The 13,224-nt window shown below is 51.2% G+C and overlaps 1 protein-coding gene across 3 annotated transcripts in view; it reads left to right on the top strand.

Annotated features, from left to right (window-relative positions):
• SCN4A (sodium voltage-gated channel alpha subunit 4) overlaps positions 1-13,224 on the top strand; it is a 43,508-nt gene that overhangs the window by 6,374 nt on the left and 23,910 nt on the right. For all 3 annotated transcript variants that reach the window (XM_033091019.1, XM_033091018.1, XM_033091020.1), the window contains 6 exons: positions 8,641-9,298; positions 9,389-9,507; positions 9,665-9,754; positions 10,071-10,199; positions 10,664-10,755; positions 12,458-12,772. In XM_033091019.1, the coding sequence (XP_032946910.1) occupies positions 9,026-9,298; positions 9,389-9,507; positions 9,665-9,754; positions 10,071-10,199; positions 10,664-10,755; positions 12,458-12,772 (1,018 nt within the window). In that variant the 5' untranslated portion in view covers positions 8,641-9,025. The remainder of the gene's footprint in view (positions 1-8,640; positions 9,299-9,388; positions 9,508-9,664; positions 9,755-10,070; positions 10,200-10,663; positions 10,756-12,457; positions 12,773-13,224) is intronic.

Genomic DNA, 13,224 nt, shown 5'->3' with positions numbered 1-13,224 from the left:
GATGTTCCCCAGAGTGAACAGGAAAGGCTGTGAGGCGCAGGGCACATCTATCCTCCATCTTCCAGGGGAGTTTCTCATTGCAGCTTTTCCATCCTAGGCTGGCAAAGCATGGCTGAGGCCTCTTGGAGGATTTCAGGTTGATACAGTGCAGCGAGGTGGGTCCCTGAATGCTTGAAGGACACTCCTTGAAAGCATAGGTATTCTAGGAGAGAAGATTCTAGAAGCATACGGTGGCAGGAGGGAGGAGGGTAGTGGTTCCTGTCTGGAGCCTTGTTTGGCCAATAATTTGGGACAATCACAATCACAGACACTCAGCTTTGAGAGATGGCCTTGAACTGAGAGGAAAAATGAAGATCCAACAGGCGTTCACGAAAGACTGGAGGTGGTGAGATGCAATGAACAAGGGGAAATCACCATAGTCCTGGTAGATGTAAAATCCTACACCTGGGTTTCTCTTAACCTTGCATCCCGAAACCCTGCTATAGTCATCACAGGAGGTTTTTTCCGTCAATTCTTTCATATTTCGTACATAGGCAATCATGTCATCTGCAAACAAAGACAGTTTTATTTCTTCTTTCCCAATCAGTATACCTTTTATTTCCTTTTCTTATCCTATTGTGTTAGCTAGAACTTCCAGAACGATGTTGAAAAGGAGTGGTGAGAGGCGATATCCTTGCCTTGTTCCTCATCTTCGTGGCAAAGTTTCTGGTTTCTCACCATCAAGAACTGTGTTAGTTGCAGGTTTTTTGTAAATGTTCTTTATCAGGTTGAGGTAGTTCCCTTCTAGTCCTAGTTTGCTGAGAGTTTGCTTTTTGTTTTGTTTTTTTTAAGTCATGAATGGGTGTTGGATTTTTCAAATGCTTTTTCTGCATCTATTGCTATGATCATGTGGCTTTTCTTCTTTAGCCTATTGACGTGATGAATTACATTAACTGCTTTTCAAATGTTGAACCTGACTTTCGGGTTCATAGTGTATAATTCTCTTTATACACTGTTGGATTCTACTTGCTAATATTTTGTTGAGGTCTACCTGGCTTTAAAAGAGAAAAATCAGTTGCACAGTTTATAGTATGGGGAAGATCTAATGTGACCAAAGTTCGTGAGACAAAGCTCCAGTGGTGACTGCAAACTCCACCTTGTGAGTTGGCTGCTGAAGAAGCAAATGCCATCTTGGGATGAATGAATACAAAGGGTGTCCAGGCCAGAGAGAAAAGGCCTCTCTCTCTGTGGTCAGACTATATCTGGAATTGGGTGTTCCGATCTGGCAACCCCACAGAGAGAGACAGTGCTGGGCTGGACTTACTCCAGAGAATAGCCACCTCACCCTCCAGCTCCTAACCCTTGGCTCCCTGCCTGCAGACAGCTGGCCCCACCTGGCTCCCTGACTCCCGACCCTTCCTCCCTACCCCCCCCAACCCTGTCTGCGCACCACCTCCAGTCCCTCAAGATGGCCTGACTTTACCCACCACTTCCACCCAAACTTCCGTTTCAACAGAGGTTCCGATGGGCTTCTCACTTACTAAACGGGCTCTGGCCCTGGTGCCCAGGGAGCTGGGTTTTAGTTTTGGCTCAGCCTCTCATTTATCACTCTCTAAAATTATCTTATTTGCTTCCCTATTTATTATCTGCCTCCTCCCTCTGGAATGCAAGCTCAGGGAGGACAGGGACTTTGCCACGGCTAAATCAGAGCCCAGCGTGGAGCAGATGCTCAGGAAATGTTTGTTGAATGAATAAGTGTGTGATCTGGGGAGAGTTGCTGTTCCTTTCTGGGCCTCAGTTTCCCCATTTGTAACATGAGTGTGTTGGATTCATTGATCTCTCAGGCCCTGACAACTCCAACTTTCTTGAATTCAGTGGAGTGAAGTTGCCTGGAGACCCCCAACCCAGGACCTTAGCCGCTACATCTTAGGAACAGGGCTGAAGCCAGAGTCTGATCTCTGGCTGGTAGAAAGAGGGATCAAGCTGTCACACTAGCCCCTTTACTCCAGGTTGTGGCTGGAGGAGCCACGTGGAGATCTGCGAGCGTGACACCCAATTCATGATGTGGGGTACTGTCATGCTTGTCCCCTCCAGGAAATCACCATGCATACTTCCCAGGTATCTTTTCATTCCTCCACTAGTGCCTACTGAAAACAACACAGCTTGTCCCATCTCTTCTAGATACATTGAACAGGTGGGCAGAAGGTATCTACATGCTGGCCCACCCCAACCCACCAGCCCTGTGAGGGGCTCTCCAAGGCTGTAGGATGAAGTCCAGAATTCTGGGCCTGTCATTGAAGGCCCTGGCCCAGCTGCCCAACCCACCTCCCCCAGATTCCTAAGCAGATTCTGTGCCCCACAAATGTTGACACCAGTGTAGTTCCTTACGTCCTGCCTCTGTCTTTGCTCTGGTTGTTCCCTCTCCCCGGAGTGTCCTTTCCCTCCATTTCCCTGTGTTCATAACCTGCTCATCCTTGGAGGCCCAAATGAAAAGCTACATCTTTTCTTCCCTGACCTGTAAGTAACCACTCATCCACCTGAACTCCCAGAGCACAGTCTCCTCCCCTCTTTAGAGCAGGCATCACCTTCTCATCTCAAAGTTACCGTGTTTCCCCGAAAATAGCACCTAACCAGAAAAGAAGCCCTAGCATGATTTTTCAGGATGACATCCCCTGAACATAAGCCCTAATGCATCTTTTGGAGCAAAATGTAATATAAAGACCCAATCTTATGTTCGGGGAAACACAATACATATGCCCATGTCCACCTTCTTCCCCACTTTCAGCTCTGGGAAAGGCAGCATGTCCAACTGGTACGCCTTTGTGTCCTACTCAGGGTTAGCTCAGCTTCTGGTTTATAAACAGGATGGATGGGTGGATGGATGGATGGATGGATGGAATATATCAGAATCCCTTTTTATCCCTGGAAAGGTCTGTATCCAAACCTCATCCACTCGTTCTTTCAGCAAACACGTATTGAGTGCCTACAGTATGCTCAGTGCTGGGACTGGCTATGGTGACCTAGACAGGCACAGTTCTGGCTGTCTTGGCATTTCGGTCTAGTGGAGGAGACAGACAAATCAGTCAAATAAACAAGCAATTACCAGTTACGATAAATGATGTCAAGGGAAACACAGGGGAGCTGTGATAAAGTAGAGGAGGAGAAACCCTCTTGGAGAAGAGACATTTGAGTTTAGACCAGGGCAGAGAAGGAACGTCCATGTGAAGAGGGAGGGGACAAGATCTCTGGGGAGAGCAAATCCCAAAGGTACGCATGATCCCAGTGGTCAAGGAGCTGGAGTGCGGATGGGCGACTGGGGCAGAGAGAGTAGGAAGGAGAGGTCAGGAGACAAAGCTGGAGAGGTGATAAGGGCTGGCTCACCAGTGTCCTTTAGGCCACCACAAGAAAGGTGTTATTCTAAGCGTGAGGGAAGTTACTGGAGAATTGAAGCAAGAGAAATAACATGATTGGTTTCTTGTTTTTAAAAGATCACCAGCTGCTTTATGGGACTGGTTTGGAGGGACAGGACAAAAGCTGCCAGCAGGAAACAGGCTGTTGCAAGAGATTATTGTGATACGGACCAGGGGGAAAAGGTGAGCTTAGGGATATTTTGGAGATGCTATTAATAGAACTTTGGATGGGCTGGATGTGGAAGATGAGGAAAAACAGAATTCAAAGAGACGCCTCGATTTTTTTTGACTTGAGAAATCAGATGGATGGTGGTGCCATTTCCTGGGCTGAGGAAGACTGTGGGTGGAGCAATGGAAGAACACAGATGTGTCATTCAGACACTGTAGGTTGGGATGCCTCTTACCGTGTTTCTCTGAAAATAAGACCTACCTGGACAATGAGCTCTAATGCGTCTTTAGGAGCAAAAATTAATATAAGACCCAGTATTATATTATATTATATTATATTATATTATATTATATTATATAGACCCGGTCTTATAGTAAAATAAGACTAGGCCTTATATTAATTTTTGCTCCAAAAGACGCATTAAAGCTAATGGTCCGGCTAGGTCTTATTTTCGGGGAAACATGATAGTTACCCACATGGAATGGTCCAGTAGCCAGTTGAATAGATCAGCCTGGAGTTCAAAAGAGAAGTTTATCATATTCTTGTAGCACTATTTACAGTCACAGGAGTGATGCCATCCAGACACAGACTGAGTCCTGAGAAACTTAAGAGATCGGGGAGAAAGAGAGGGGCAAGCAAAGGAAACTAAGAAGGAACAGCCAGAGACACAGTAGGGAAACGATGGGTGTACGCTCATGGAACCCAAGAGAGCAGAGTGTTTCCAGAAGGGGGCTACCGCCAACTGGGTTGAATGCTTCTGAGAGGTTGAGGGAGGTGAAGACAGAAATGTGTTCAGTGGACTTGGCAGCAGGGAGGGTGCTAGTGACTTGACAAAAGCCATTTCAGTTGAGTTGGGGGAATGGAAGCCAGGTTGGAATGGGTTGGAGAGCAAACGAAAGGTAAGGAAGCACAGACAGCTGGTGTAGGCACTTTCCAAGAAGTTGGTTTGTGAAGAGGAGCAGAAAAATAAGGCAATAGATGAAGGGAGGAGTGAGGCCAGGAGGGTAGTTTTTTCACCATTGCCATAATTTTGACGAAGGGAGAGGTCGATGGTGGTAGAGAGAAGATAGGTAGGGAATAAGGTCCTTGGGAAGGCAAGAGGGGTCGGGGCCTGAGCCCAAGTGGAAGGCCTGGCCTTTGGTGATTCTTCTTCTGAAGATGGAAGAAGAAGGGGTTGTGGGTAGTGAAGATAGTTGTCGATTTGACAGTGTGTAATGGCTCCTGTTTTCTCAGTGAAGACTGGAGGCAAAGTCACCAGCTGGGAGCATCGTGAGGAAGAGTGTAGAAGGTTTGAGGAAAGAAGAAAAGGCAGGAAATACCGTGTTTCCCCCAAAATAAGACCTGGCTGGACCATCAGCTCTAAAGCGTCTTTTGGAGCAAAAATTAATATAAGACCCGGTCTTATTTTACTATAATATAAGACCGGGTCAATAATATAATATAATATAATATAATATAATATAATATAATATAATATAATATAATATAATATAATATAATGATGTAATGTAATATAATATACTATAATATATACCTGGTCTTATATAATATAAGACCGGGTCTTATATTAATTTTTGCTCCAAAAGACGCATTAGAACTGACGGTCCGGCTAGGTCTTATTTTCGGGGAAACATGGTAATTGTTCTCAAAACGTGGAAAAGTGAGGCTTCCATTGAAACCTGCAATTACAGGGCACAATTGAGGGCAAACCTGGGGCTTAACCATGAAGTCAAACGTGAAACCAGCCAGGTCTTGCCTTTGCTGCAGCAACGTCCAATTGCTCAGTGGCTGACAAGACAGCTTAGCTGGGACGGACCAGCTGGGGTTTCCACAGGCGAGTGGGGTAGGAGGAGAGAGCAGGCTGGAGTTGAGGGTATTTTCAAGGGTGGAGTTGTGATAATGGCTCTTGTAACTGAGGGTGTAGGAGGAGGGCAGTGAACTCAGAGGGGTCTGACGGGGAGAGAGAAAGGCAGGGTTGAAGGACTGAAGGCAGGAAGGAGCAGCCAGTACTTGAGCTAAGCTCAGAGGTAGGAGCGGGGAGGAGAGCGCTGGAAGAGGCGATGTCAGAGGAGATACAGTTCCTGGTTATGATTTAGGTTCAGGGTGCACTTAAAGGAAAAAGGGGCTAAAGTGGAGCGTTCCTCTAATGCATCCATTCATTCATTCACTAAGCTTTTACTGAGCTTTAGGCACACTGCTGGCACAAAGGAGTGATTCTCTCAGCCAGCATGCCCAGGGAAGGATTTCCTGGAGGTGGTGAGTTTTGTATAGGTTGAGTCTAGAAAGACAAATTAAAGCTCTCCAGGAAGACAAAAAGGAGGGATCCTCCAGGAGGCTTAATAGACCATAAGCAAAGACATGGATGGGGTGGGAAACAGCTTGGTCCATTTGTAAAAATGGAGGTAGCATGGCCAGAGGGTGGGAGGGGTGGGTGTAGAGGTAGGAATCAGATTATGGAGGCCTTGGGAGCTATGAGGAGGAGTGTGGACACTATTAAACAAAGGGAAGCCATGGAAGGGTTAAGGAGGGAATGACATGTTCAAACTTGTGATTTTAGAAATGTGGATGGTGAGCTGGAGGGGAGCCTGCTGAGAGGTAGGGAGGCAGGTGGGAGGTTATTTAAATAGAGCGGGTGAGGGGTAATGAGGCAGCAATAGCCCGGAGGATGGAGAGCCCCATGGGTGCTGAAAGGGAGCCTAAGGGATCAGGCCTTGGGAACCGACCAGGCGTACCATCACAATGCTTCCAGTAGCCACCAGCCAAAACCATGCCTCAACTGGCCTAGCCACGGAGGACGTTTTCCACCTCACATAAGACATCCAGATGTGAAGTGGCTTCAGGATTGGTGGAGAGCATAGGAGGAGAGGAATTTAGGTGACGTGCGAATTTTGAAGGGAAAGATGAGGAGTCCGGTTGCGGCCAGCTGGGGTCCAGCAGGAGCAGGGGACAGCAGGAGGAGATGTCAGGCTGGCTGTGCCATCTATGGGTCTGATGCCAATGTACCAGGCACCAGATTCAGTGATGACCCCAAGCTCCAACCCACAAGGAGTCTGGTGGAGGAGACAGATAGATACCAAAGGACAAACACACAAGCATCCCATGAATTACCGTTGACCTAAGAGCTGTGCAGGCTGTGGCTACGTGTGAAAGGCGCCAAACTTGACGGGTCTAGGGCCCTTGGGAAGGTGGGAACAGATGTGGCAAAGTTATAGAAACCACGGAAAGGAGGTGGGTGGAGGTGGGAGGAGGACACAGGGCAAGAGGTGTGTGCTATAAAGAGAAACCGCGGCTGCAAACAAGGCCCTGGAGAAGCAGTGTCTTCCAGGAGCAGGAAGGAGGAGCTCACAGAGCAGAGAAGGAGAGTGGCCAGAGGGGCAGGCCAGGTTCTTCTCTTGAGAAGAAATGCGGTGGCAGTGTCAGATGTTCAAGGGAGGGCCAGCTGAGAAGAAACCACTGGGGGCGTCTGGTGACTCCAGGGAGTGTAGTTTCAGATGCTGGGGCCAGTCGGTCTGGTTTTCTGTGGTCCCACTTGGGGTGCTGTGAAGGACAGAGTGGGCAGCATCGGCCAGAGGATTGTTGCCAAGTGGGGCCTGTGAACTGGGAGGGTGCCCAGCAGCCATGGGGTCCGTCCAGGGTCATCTGGCAGGTCAGCGTCTCCTGTATGTATGTCTGTATGGGATTGGTGATGCGGATGAAGGAAGGAAGGTGGGTGCTGAGTGGCAGGGCACAACTGTGGGGTCCATGTGAGGGGTGTTTTCAGGCTGTGTGTGTGTGTGTGTGTGTGTGTGTGTACATGTGTGTGAACGTGTGCTCACACATACACTCCCACACACACAATGGGGCCAATGAGCAGCTGGGGGACGGGGTCAGCAGAAATGAGCAGAGTCATCCCCGTGGAAACACGACTCCCCGACTCCCCGGGTGATGGTAGGGAGCAGCTGGGCAGCCAGGCCAGGGCGTGGCTAGCTCTGCCCAATGGTTCTGGCCGCTCCCTGGGCCACCCTCCCCACCTGTTGACCAAGCCTGAGGAAGTGCCTGCGCTCGCCTAGCCGGGGTCAGGCGCTCACTGCTGGAGCATGTGAGCCTGCTGCGAGAAAGCTGCCCTTTGGTGTAGCTCTGGGTGTCTCTGGGGGGGTCTGTCTGAGCCTCTGTGATGGAGGGGTGGTTCCTGAGTGTCTGTGTGGGCCTTGTGGCTGTGTGTGATTGGGCTGCAATGGTCTCCCCGTGCCTGCCTACTAATGTGGGTCGTTCCCCAGGGCCTTTGCAGTAAGTGACCCACCACCTCTCTTCCACAGGGAAAAGGCTCAGGAGGGCTGGGCAGGGGCCAGGAGAGGCTGAGGGACTGGCCCAGGAGCCACGGTCCACACAGTGCTCACAGGCCTCTAACGCTCCTGGGGGGGGCCCTTCATCCACCCTGTTCATGCAGCCAGAAACAGTCCCTGGCATCTCTAGCCCTGCCCCCACCGCTGAAACTGTCCACCTCCTCGTGCTCACAACCTTTCCTGTGTGTCTTCCTCTTCCACATTAGCATCTACGGGACCCCCCCACACACACACCCTGCATCTGCCTGCTCCAGCATCCCCTGCTTTCCCATGGGTTAGATCCCATAGGTCCTATGGGGGAGAGCTGGTGGGACACTCTGCAGGGCCTGGGGCCCTTCCTTCTTCCCTCTTCCAGCCCATCATCACACTTCCCCAAAGATCAGGACAGGATACTCCACATGCCCACATCTTTCCCTTCCCTCCAGGACAGGTGGCAAACACGGGCAGAGGCACCACTTTCTTCTTTCTCATGCCCCTGGCAGACATCTCTAATCAATCACAGCTGTCTTTTTGCACTGAGTCTGGCTGCAACCTCGATGGTCTCTGCCCACATTTCCAGGCAGCCAATAGCAGCCAGTCCAAGTTGGCCCTCACGATGAAATCCCTTTGCCGTTCCTCCTTCAGGCTGATCTCCCCCAGGCCTCGTCTTAGCCCATCCTCTGGACCCACCAGCACATTACACATCTGACTCTTTCCACCTCATTTTGGAATAGAGGCCCTATGTGGCTATAACCAGCTGTGATTCTCTCTGTCTTTGTAGGCGGAAACCACACAGTTCCCAGAGCTTGGGTGCAGGAGACGGTTGAGGGCACTGGGGCATTGACCCCAAGTCCCCAAGGCTGAAGAGGATCTGGTTGGCTAGCCATCAGTCCTGAGGGCAGCCCACCCCCTTATGGGGAGAATGTGGTGTGGGGCTCAGGGGTGATGCTCTTGTGCCACAACAGTGCCCGGGCCTTGCAGGCACGTCTCTCAGTCCCAAGAGGGCCTGCACACCCACCTCGCCAGCCTGGCCCCTGGGCAGGCAGGAGGTGAATAGCGGACAGCAGACCCAGGGCAGGGTGGCTGCCCAGCACCTAGCGGGGCTGCACACTACAGCTGCCCCGGCTGCCCGCTGCCCTCCTGGACCCTGAGCCCAGGATGCAAGGATGGCCCGTCCGTCTCTGCCCATCCTGGTGCCTCTGGGCCCCGAAAGCCTGCGCCCCTTCACCCGGGAGTCCCTGGCAGCCATAGAACAGCGTGCAGTGGAGGAGGAGGCCCGCCAGCAGCGGAACAAGCAGATGGAGATCGAGGAGCCTGAAAGGAAGCCGCGAAGTGACATGGAAGCTGGCAAGAACCTGCCCCTTATCTTTGGGGACCCTCCACCGGAGGTCATCGGCATTCCCCTGGAGGACCTGGACCCCTACTACAGTGACAAGAAGGTCTGGGCCTGGGAGGGTGCCCTCTACCTGTCTGTCCATTGTCCATCTGTATGTCTGTCCCTAGGCCTCACAGCTCTCTCCCTGCCTCAGACCTTCATCGTCCTCAACAAGGGCAAAGCCATCTTCCGCTTCTCTGCCACGCCCGCTCTCTACATGCTGAGCCCCTTCAGCATCATCAGACGAGGCGCCATCAAGGTGCTCATCCACTCATATCCTGCCCGAGCGAGTGGGGCGAGCGCAGGGCCGGGGGAGGCAGGGGACGTTAGGCGTAAGCAAAACTGGGCGTGCTGGGTTCTGGGCGAGGAGGTCCTCTGTCCACCTCCCCTCCCCACCTGTTCCCTCACTTTCCTTGACCCTTCCCCCAACGCTGTTCAGTTTGTTCATCATGATCACCATCTTGACCAACTGCGTGTTCATGACCATGAGCGAGCCGCCCCCCTGGTCCAAGAACGTGGAGTAAGTCTCTCCCTCCCTGTGACCCCACTCCCACGCCCTGCTGGCCCTAGGACACAGCCCATCCCAGGGGTCTGCACTCTGAGGATGCTCAGAGTGATACTGCTCTTGTCCTCCAGGGAGACGCATACTGTCACTGTCACCCATCAGCACTTTAATCCCCCGGGATGGCATCCACTGTCACTCTCACCAATGTCCTCAGCCCCCTGGGGAGCATATTTCATTTCTGGGATCCTCTCTCCTGAGAGGTCCATCATTACCACCAGCACCCTTGCCTGGCCATGACATGCCTGGCCCTGGCTGGCCATTTCCCCACCAGGTACACCTTCACAGGGATCTACACATTTGAGTCCCTCATCAAGGTGCTGGCCCGAGGCTTCTGCATCGATGGCTTCACATTCCTCCGGGACCCCTGGAACTGGCTGGACTTCAGCGTCATCATGATGGCGTGAGCAGGGGCCAAGGGCATCCTGAGGCTGAGGCCGGGAAGGGGAGAGGGCCAGGCCTCAGAGAGAGTAGCTGAGCAGGCTGCCCCTCTCCGAGGGGTGGACTGTAGGGGCTTCAGGCCAAGCATAAAGACCGTGAGTTGTGCAGCTCTAGGAGTTTCCATCCCCAGGGTCTGCTTTGGAGGCTCCCCTATTCCCCCTCCACATGCCATGTGCAACCACACGCAGCAGCCCTGGGCCCAGGCCCATAGGCCCTCACCTCCTGGGAGAGCTGGGCCACCCTTGCCACCTCCACTCCCCAGCAAAGCTCCTGCACTATCTTTCCCAAATATCAGGCCCCCACAGGAAGCTTGGCATGTCTGACCTGACCCTAACCCCTGTGGGAACCCCAACTACGAGGATTTCTGCCCTCTCACCCACCCCTGGCTCTGACACAGCTCTCATCCCACTCCCACGTCCCCCACAGGTACCTGACGGAGTTTGTGGACTTGGGCAACATCTCAGCCCTGAGAACCTTTCGGGTTCTGCGAGCCTTGAAAACCATCACCGTCATCCCAGGTACTGGGGAGGTACAGGGACCCTCTGCCCGGGTCAATAGGCCACCCTCCAGGCCCACGCCTGGAGCCTGATACTCAAGTTCCAGGAGACTGACCCAGGGTCACGGGACTCCCAGGCTGTGTGTATAGAGCACACACCAACGTCTGGACAACATGGGGTTCCCATGGCCAGAGAGGGGAAGAGGTCCCAGGCGGGAGGATGGGCATTTGAGAGGCAGAATAGCAAGGTGCCTGCCTGTGTTCAATTCTCACATCTACCACTTCCTAACTTTGACCTTGGGTAAGTGGCTTAACCTGTCTGTGCCTCAGTATCTGTAAAATGTGGATAATACATAATAGTGTCATGCATTGGGTTGTTATGAAGATTAAATGCTTTAATATCAATAAGGTGCTTAGAAGAGTGCCTGGCACGTGGGTGTAGTGTGTGTGTGTGTGTGTGTGTGTGTGTGTGTGTTAAATAAGCAGACGGGACAGAGCAGAGACCACCAGCTGAGACACAAAGAGATCAGTGATGGAAAGTCCCGGCTTTGAGGGCTCCATAGGGAACATAGAGCTTATCCACTGAGCCATGAGGCCGGGCAATTCCAAAGTAATGCATCGAGAAGCAGGAAATAAATAGAACCCGGATCATCCAGACCCTCAAAAAAACATGTGGAGAAACTGGAGAAGGTTCACTACAGAAGAGAAAGATGATCTGAAAAGGGATGGAAAAGAGGCTCTAGGAGGAGAGGAAATTGTTCAGTCTTGATGCTAAAAAGTACCTTTTAGTTCTCTAGTCCAAAGCTCTCACGTGCAGTTTAGAAAAGAGACCCCAATAGGGAAAGTGCTTACCAAAGGTCTCACACTGCATGTTGCCCTCTGAGCCAAGGCCAAAACACCTTTCCTCTACGCCACGCTCCCAGGATCCTCAGAGCTCAGGAGGGTTTTCATAAGGAGGCTGCTGAACACCTGTTCTTTATACCAAGATAAGAAAAGGAAATGAACTGATATTGAAGGGAGGGACACTATGATTTGGCCCAAGGGAAGAAATTATGGCTCTTCCCTACGTGGTGGGAATCCATCCCTGGAATTCTAGAAGAGGTTTTTATGCCTTTTCCATCCGAAGGCACAGAATAAAAAGGTAGTGCAGTGTCAGTCTAGAGCTTGTCAGAGTGAACCTTCTTGTTCCTTTGGGGGTTAATAGGCATTATCAGGAAAGGGATTCTGTGGTCAGACAAGTTAAGGAAAATGGTATTAAAGTTTTTGTTTGTTTCGGTATGACTCGTCAGAGCCTTTGATAAGCTGATCTATACAATGACTTTCCAAGAGTGGAATATACAGCCTTTCCCAAACATTATTGGACCCCCCCCCCTTTTAAGAGCACAGCTTGGGAGAGCAGTGTCCTGCAGAACACGCTTTGGAGTGCTGACCTATACTGACCTAGCGACATGTATTAAGCTCTACCATGTGCTTGTGTGTTGCTCTAGGGATCAGGCAGCAGCCCATGAAGTCTTTATAATCCATTCTTTTAGTGGCTGAGATTCTGTGGCCATTCGAAGGTTCCTGATTGAGGATGTAATCAGAGAAGTGTGGGGCTTCAGGGAAGTGGTGCCCCTAGTAAGTCAAGTCTGGAAGGAGTTGGAGTAGGCAAAGCCTTGGAGGGAAAAATTAGAAATCTGCCCTTCTGGCTTCCCCCTCCATCCTCTCCCCTTCCGTATGGTCAGGACTGAAGACGATTGTGGGGGCCCTGATCCAGTCAGTGAAAAAGCTGTCGGATGTGATGATCCTCACTGTCTTCTGCCTGAGTGTCTTTGCCCTGGTGGGGCTACAGCTCTTCATGGGAAACCTGCGGCAAAAGTGTGTGCGCTGGCCCCCGCCCTTCAACGACACCAACACCACGTGGTACAGCAATGATACATGGTACGACAATGATACGTGGTACGACAATGATACGTGGTACGACAATGACACCTGGAGCAGCCAGGAGAGCAGGGCTAGCAACTACACCTTTGACTGGGATGCCTACATCAATGATGAAGGTAAGAATGGAAACTGGAAGGCCAGTTGGGCCAGTCCCAGCCCCGAGGGCAGCCCCTTGTGCGATAAATAGCATGGGGACGACCTGAGCTTAAATCCATCACTTACCACTCGGGGAACCTCCAACAAGTCACTTGATCTCCCTGACCCTCAGAATTTTCACTTACCTTCAGAATCACTCACTAACCCTTTCTCAAAGGGTTCATGTGACAAGAAATGCCAAGTTGCTTTGAGAATTTGGAAGCTTTCAGTATAAAAAGCAACACTCCGTCTTCCCTATTCCTTAACCTATACACACTCCCTGTTCTCCTGCATCACAATATGTACTTGCACCCTGGCGGGGCCGCCACCAGGCACCAATGCACCCACATCCGATTCACATACTCATACTTCATACGCATGCACACACAAGACACAGGTTCTCACGTGGCACTATTAGTCCACACAGTGCTTC

This window comes from Rhinolophus ferrumequinum, chromosome 21, assembly GCF_004115265.2.
Source record: "Rhinolophus ferrumequinum isolate MPI-CBG mRhiFer1 chromosome 21, mRhiFer1_v1.p, whole genome shotgun sequence".
Taxonomy (NCBI): domain Eukaryota; kingdom Metazoa; phylum Chordata; class Mammalia; order Chiroptera; family Rhinolophidae; genus Rhinolophus; species Rhinolophus ferrumequinum.
This window is presented reverse-complemented; position numbering and strand designations above follow the sequence as displayed.